Genomic DNA, 7635 nt, shown 5'->3' with positions numbered 1-7635 from the left:
GAATTTCTTCCACTCAATATTAGGCCCCTAAACTACAACCTGCATGCAGCTCAAATATAGAAATGCCGAGCAGCAGCCGTAGCCACATCTGTTCGATCACTCGGCAGGCAGCAGCTAAACCAGAGAAGCTACACCAATCAGATGTCATTTGCAACCACTTTTTTCAGAACATAACCTCGAAAAAGAAAGTGTGGCTTCTCTTTTAGGTAGTAGAAGCAGCTGTTAGAAAGTTCAGACTTCCTACGCATTACATGATTGAGCATCCACCCTGGGAGCAAGGGGTCTACCACGCAGCCAGGGTCTAGGGAGTCAACATTCGTAGTCGAGGCTGAGGTGCTTGTGCATCAGGATGCCTCAGTGCCACACAGTCCCCTTCACAGCCTGGCTGATGCTAGACCAATTTCATCCAAATTGCACCTATCTGTACATGTTGGTGACATTTCTTTCCTTAGTTTTCAGACCTTCCTCCTAACATGAATCAGCAGACTATTAGTAGCAGTTTCATAGCATTCCAGCTTCTTCTGGCAGCAATGAAAGTACAGTACAGGATACAAACAAGTATGTATTGTTAACAGTGGGTAACAATTCATAGGAAGAATTTTTTTTTCATGGACTGGAATTTTTAATTATTTTTTTATGATTGCTGCACTGTATTTTGCAAACCTCACAAATGTGACTGTGATGGCTGTGATATAAAGGATTAAATCCATAAAAACGTTTATCCTCCTTAAACAGCTAGCTGTCCACTACAAATATTGTTGAATGTTACCTGCAGTCACAACTTTACACACATAACAAGATAAAATCATCTTGTAAATTTTGTTTTAAACTAAGCTATCCTGGGAGAGCCTGGCAGGCTTTCCGAAAGAAACAATCCATCATCTGCTTGAGATGATAATATTATTTGTATTTCCAGCCTTCACACCACTAATCCAATTATTGCTCACTACAGTCTTACCACTGCTATAATAAACAAAAGGCTGAAGAAAGAAACACATCTTTGGTGCCCCATTAATAATGGAAATGTCCTCATTTATAGGTATTTTTGTGCACATTGGTGCTTTTAGACCAAAAGTATACCCTTATCTCTGAAAACATGAGCTAAAATTTAGAGAGGTGTAATTCTGTTCATAAAAGCATAGTGCAGTATATAGTTACAAGGGCACTAAAAATGGAACAATCAAAGCAGAGATGCAGTGTGTGAACTTTGTGAAGCTCCTGGAAAGTTTGAAACACCTTCCGAAGTTTGAAAACAAGTAAACCTGAATAAAAGAATTATTTCTGCATTACCAGTTGATGAAATACTTTGTTCAGCATGCTGACTTTAACATGTCATCATCCACTAGCAAAGAATACCAGTAGTAATATTCATAAGAAGCCAGGAGAAATAATTTCATTGCTCTGTGACCCAAGCCCACATCCATCACTGAGGTCTGCTACTGATTTAAATAGGCACTGACTAATCTTAAAGATCTGCTGAATCCAATTAAACAGTAGCGAAGATGGCCTCAGAGGAAAGAAAAACCTGCATAATTATTAACACTAGTGCAGGTGTATACCCTGCCTTCTGTGTGACACTGACAAAAACGCCCTCCTTGTTAACAGTGGCAAGTTTGGCACATACAGACAGCTGAGAGACTTCTGACCGCTGAAACCTCCACTCTGATGCCTGTTCCGAACACTGCCTCCAGCCTTCTCAGTCTCTTGAATGCTGAGTTTGTATGTGATTGACTCCTAAATGGTGTAAGATTGTGCTTAGTATTATTTCTACAAGAAGCCTTCCTAATTTTGAAGCCTTTTTTTGTTATATGCTACAAAAATACAGGAGTTTTGAGTAGGGAGCCTTCCTGCAGACGCACATCAGATCTGGCTGGCAAAACTAAAAAACTCAGTGAAAGCGAAGGATGAAGTACCAAACTTACCAAAAAATATTGCAATAATTTTTCTCCCTTCGGAAAATGTTTTGTGTTCACCTCTGAGAAAGTCATTTACATTTCTTTAGCTCAGGGGACACAAAACCACTATACAACCCACCACCCCTTGCTAAAGCCAGAGCTGTTAAAAAGCTCTTTGGGCGTTTGAATAGTGAAAGTCTTCATGGTGTTTGCAGCATTTTACATAAAACACTGTACTTTTATGTCCTCCATGTCCCAGCTTCTCAAAAATGAACAAAGATACCTTCACATGTTCTGTTCTTTCCTAAAATGAACTCCTCTGTCATTAGTTTAACTCAGACAGAAAACGTACAGCCTACTGATACACTGAACCTCCTTTGGTACAGAGTTGTCCAGGACTAACAGAATAAGCTGTAACAGAAGACTTTGCTGGCTGAGAGGGAATTTAACAGTGACGCATATTACACAGTAAGATTTCTAAACACTAACACAAAACAGGAACTGAAAATAACCTGGAACCTTGAAGGTCAGTCATCACTCCAGACTAGATCAAGTAACGATGACTCAAAGCCAAACTGCACCATACATTCAAATCATTAAAGAAAAAAAAAAGAGAGAAAAAGACCCAAACTGGAGCTAGCAGTAAGTGATCATGCTTAATAAGGGAGTAAAATGAATGACAGGAACAAGGTGACTTTCACGGAAGAAAACATGTTGATGGGAGGCACAAAACCATTGACACTGATGAGTTCCAGAGTGACACCACAAGGATATGAGGATTATAAAAACCTACGTGCACTTACAGTGAACTCTGCTCTACAGCCAAGCAGATGCATTAGTCCTTAAGAGGGAAACCATTAAAAAAGTAGAGCAGCAGTTTCATCTGAGAGAAACAAGTTAAAAAAATCCTTTTGGGGGATTTTTTCATTGAGACACTTTGCCCCTTTTTATAGTTCGAGGCAAGATACACATTTATTTTAAAAGTTTCTCTTACTAGTTCTTAACAGTCTAGCTTTGTCGGTGGTAAGTAATTAAGAAACATTTAAAAGCAACAGATTTTCCCTATGGTATGAGTCAAGAAAATGGTTTTCTTTCAGATCCATAAGGTCAAGCTGTGCTTCCAGCAAAAATATGTACCTTCTCTCTGTCTTGTGAAGCAAAAATGCTCCCTTTCTGATGCTCTTGGCCTCCAAAGGATGAAGCCCCCTGAAAGGTACATATTCAGAGATTACATCACACAGTCACCATCAGAAATCATTTACCAGCTGAAGTGAAAACCTAAAAATTAGTAATGAAAAGTAGCAACTGACCAGTTTTCTGTATTGTCCTAATCATGCTCCCAAATTCTAGGGGGAGGCAAAATATTGTGTTCCTTCACATCTAAGACAAGACTGTTTCTAATATTCTGGGCAAAGCTGTTATATAAACCCAGTGATGGATATGTCACCTCTTTACGCACCAGCATTAGCCCAAACACTTATTCCAGAAACCCAGGCAAGCAAAGCCTCGATGAGGAGAAAAATACCTGTCAAGGGGATGCACTAGCATCTTCACATACACATCTACACCTCCACCATACCCACAGGGAACTAGATCCAAGGGGACTGTCACACTACCAGCACAGGGATTGTTTTGAAGAGGAAATGCTACTTGGGGAGGTGGGGGGACACCCTCTTCGCTGTTACTACTGAAACTGTTCTGCTGCTCTGTGCTGCTGCTGGAGCAGGGTGTACCACGGAGCACCAGACTGTGCAGCCTGCTGGCACACAGCTGCTCAGGAAGAGAACATGTTTTCTCTTCTCCAGCTACCTGGGCTGTTTCTGATTTAGTATGGACAAAATTGGATAAAATACAGGTGGTGTCCTTGGAGTTGGAATAGGCACCAGGTGCCTGCACCTCTTGTATCTGGGTATCACAGGCTTTTTGCACAGATCCAGAAAGTTTAACATGCTGTACTAGCCTCAAAATTTGAGTAGTAACTAGAAAATGCAAAAATCCAAATTCTGGTTGGGATAATTCATCACTGCACCACCAGAAGCAGTTTCGTTCATTTTTATTTGGGCAAAAATTTGATTTTATTCTGGGCAAGTTTATCTTCATCAGCAGAGCTAGAACTATGGTTCACTCCTGGCAACATACGATTGCTTTAGTAGAGGAACGATAACATACTCACCCTCGATGTCAAGCCATCGGTAGGTTAAACCTGGTTATGCACATGAGATTTTGGTTCTTCAAGCTTCCCTAAGCTACAGTCACAACAGCCTTTTTCTGAGGACAGCTGTAAAGGGATATTACACTGGGATTTCATATCAACAGCAAAGAAAATGCTCAGGTAGATGTCAATCTTCAGGAACAAGCAGTTGAAAAGATAATCCAAAATGATGAAACAACCAGTTACTACCAAAGAGTACACAGACAGAACATTGCTTGCAGACAAAACCGGGTTGCAGCAGAGGCAACCGAAGGAATTTCAGTCATATGCCTCCTGCGTTTCTTCCACCCCATATCCCAAAAGGAAGTAGGGCAATCCCCAAACCAGTATTAAGGGCCTGACTTCCAAAGGTGCTCTACCAAGTCCGTAACATTCATACATCCCAGCACCTGGTTAAATGAATTCCTCCAAACCATGCCCCCCCGTGCTGATCCCACCTGTCCCCATGGAGCACACAGGGGCCGCCAGCCCCCAGATGGGCAGCACAGGGGAGGCAGCAGGAGGGAGTTCTGCCGAATCCGCCCCTGCCACTCCATTTAAACCTCTCAGCTCATGGCACGGCTGTTTTTAAAGGGTAAAAGAATTCAAATATTCATTTTTTTGAGCCAAAACTTGAAATAAATATTGGTATTGCTTTACAACCTTTGATCATTTGTTTGGAAACAAGATCACTTGTGAAATCTGAGCTGAAAGCTCACAATTCTTTCTAAATAAAATATTCCATTTGATGTCAATGTTTCAATAGAAACAGAGATTAAAACACTCTTACAATTTTTAAAGATTGCTTTAGAATTTTTGTAAAGTTAAAGCACTTATATTTAAATTCCAGCTAATAAGTAAATGTCTAAAAAATACATCAACAGCATTTTTTCTTCTCTTGGTTTGAATGAGTTCTCTAACGTCTACACTGGGAAATGCTGATCATTAATACGATTTTCAAACATAATTAATGTTTTTTAGACACATTCAGTTCCTAATTCTACCACTGAACTCTTCTCATTAACAGTACCTTTAAAAAGCAAGTTCAAGTATAGAATTAAGTGGAAAGTATTAATAGCTTCTAAGTATATTCTTGATATTCTTAGCTGCAGAGAGGAATATCATCAGTTACAATACTAAAGAAAAACAGGCATAAAACTAGCTCTAAGCAGAGCCATATAAAAGGGTTCATTTAAGTCAGTCATTCCTATGGGCCTTGCTTTTAGTCAAAAACTGTATTTTCTATACAGGCTATTTTGCTCTTAAAATAACAGGGTTTATCTGTCAGTCATTCTAATAATTCAAACACAAATATTAAAAGTTAGAATACTTGCTGTAAACCTTTCAGGGTGATAAATGAAAGATAATAACCCCTTGATCAATACAACTTTTATTTATTCATCTGGGAACATGGCAAGGATAGCATAGGCAACAATGCTGCCTAAAAGAACATGGATTTCACATGAACTGTTTTGGCAGAAACACACATTTAAATAATCATCCAAATCACCACCTCACTATTTTTATCTCAAAAAAACCAAAACAAACCAACCAACCAAAAAGACCTCAAAACAAAAAAACAGAGAAAAAGAAACACAAGATCTGAACAAATGAACAGCCCAGATTTTTTTTCTATTTAATGTCTATGCCAGCCACATCTGTCCCTGATTTTAGAAGTTGTAATACTTAGCACTGACAATGGTACCTTCAGCTTGCAAACACGTTATGAACACAAACTGACCGTAATTACACCACGACACCTCACCACAGCTCATCAGCGTGACCGCCTGACCCCCTCTCAGCCCGGGCAAGTGTGGAATGTTTGTGCTGCCAGCTCCCTCCTGACAGCGTCTACATCCTGCAAAGTGCTACACATAGAAGTGACTTTAGTATGAAGTGACTGACTAAACTATAGCATAAAATCAAGCAGGCTTCTCCATTCAGTGCTAATATTTTGGTTTATTATCCCAGAAGAACTGACCAGGGCAGGATGCAATTTAATGTAAACCATTTGGAGTGAAAGGTGTTATTTTGCCTAGTGAAACCTCCCCCTCGCAGTCCAGCTCACAGATCGAGTCAGTGGCAATCTCGTGGTCAGGGGAGATCTGGGACATCCTATCGAAAGGGTCCTCGCGATTTTCCTCACAGTCAACCACATTTGGGATCATGTTAACATAAGCTGTCACTATCTCCTTATGGAAAAGGGTGTGCTGGTTGTAAGAGATAAGCTCATTGCTTATATTAACAGTCTCCACTGGAGTACTAGAGCAAAACTGACCACAACCCAGGAGGTTGGAGAAGACCTTTCTAAAGTCAGCATTGAAGGCATAGATGATAGGGTTGAGGGAGGAGTTGGCCCAACCAAACCAGACGAAGATATTAAAGGTGGTCTCACTGACACAGGGAAGGCCAGCGTGGGGGTCACTGGGTGGGCTCTCGCAGAAGGGAACCATGCAGTTCAGGATGAAGAAGGGCAACCAGCAGCAGACAAAGACGCCCATGATGACAGAGAGAGTCTTCAACACCTTGGTTTCTTTCCTGATGGAGGACTTGAGGCTCTTGTGATGGTGGCAGTCAACATGGTTGCTCCGGCAGCTTTGCGCATGTTCAGCTGCCCTCTCCAGTGAAGAGATACGACGTATCTGCACCTGGGCAATGCGGTAGATTCGAGTGTAGGTAACTATCATGATAGCCACCGGAATATAAAAACTGATCAAGGAGGAAGAAATAGCGTAAGTCCTGTTGAGGCTGGAGTCACAGCTCTCTGAGTGTCCAGCGAGGGTCTCATTGCTGCCAGAGGTCCCCTCCGAGGGTCTCATTGCTGCTAATGCCACCCATGTGGTGCTCATATCGTCTGCCCAGGTGGTGACAGCACCTGCCGCTGCCCAGCCAGTGCCAAAGCCATCTCCAATATCACCAGCAGCAACGACATCCCGACCTCTGTGCCAGTTGAGCTGGACGGGGATGAAGGAGATGAGCACAGACAAAGTCCATGCCACACCAATCATCACCAGAGCCAGCCGCTGGGTCATCTTCCTCTCATAGCGGAAGGGGCTGGAAATAGCCCAGTACCTGTCCACGCTGATCACGCACAGGTTCAGGATGGAGGCCGTGGAGCACATGATATCGAAGGCCACCCAGACATTGCAGAAGGCCCCAAAGGGCCAGTACCCGGCCACCTCGGCCACCGCTTTCCAGGGCATGACTAGCAGAGCCACTAGCAGGTCCGAGACGGCCAGGGAGACGATGAAGATGTTGGTCACCTTGCTCCTCAGGTGCCGGTAGCGGACGATGGCCGCGCACACCAGCACGTTCCCAAAGAGCGTCCAGAGGATGAGCAGCGCCAGCAAGCTGCCCGCCGCCACCTGCGCCGCCCCGGGGGCGCCCGCCGCCCCCCGCGCCCCGCCGGAGGGACTCGCGGCCGCCGGCAGCGGGCTCCGGCCGCCCCGCAGCATGGCTGGCGGCTCCCGCCGGCGGCGGGGCGGCGGCGGCCGGGACGCGCCGAGCAGCCAGCGCCGCCCCGCCCCATGGGGCCGCTGCCCCCCGCCC

General features: G+C 43.6%; 1 protein-coding gene across 1 annotated transcript; it reads right to left on the bottom strand.

The window, feature by feature from the left end:
* Nucleotides 1-5473: 5473 nt before the first annotated feature.
* DRD5 (dopamine receptor D5) lies at nucleotides 5474-7635 on the bottom strand. The gene has a single exon (XM_040594011.1). It carries the CDS (start codon nucleotides 7539-7541, stop codon nucleotides 6084-6086), a length of 1458 nt encoding a protein of 485 aa, XP_040449945.1. The 5' UTR covers nucleotides 7542-7635; the 3' UTR covers nucleotides 5474-6083.

The sequence above is a fragment of the Falco naumanni genome, chromosome 1 (assembly GCF_017639655.2).
Source record: "Falco naumanni isolate bFalNau1 chromosome 1, bFalNau1.pat, whole genome shotgun sequence".
Taxonomy (NCBI): Eukaryota; Metazoa; Chordata; class Aves; order Falconiformes; family Falconidae; genus Falco; species Falco naumanni.
The sequence above is the reverse complement of the archived record's forward strand: the minus strand, read 5'-3'. Positions and strand labels throughout refer to the sequence as shown.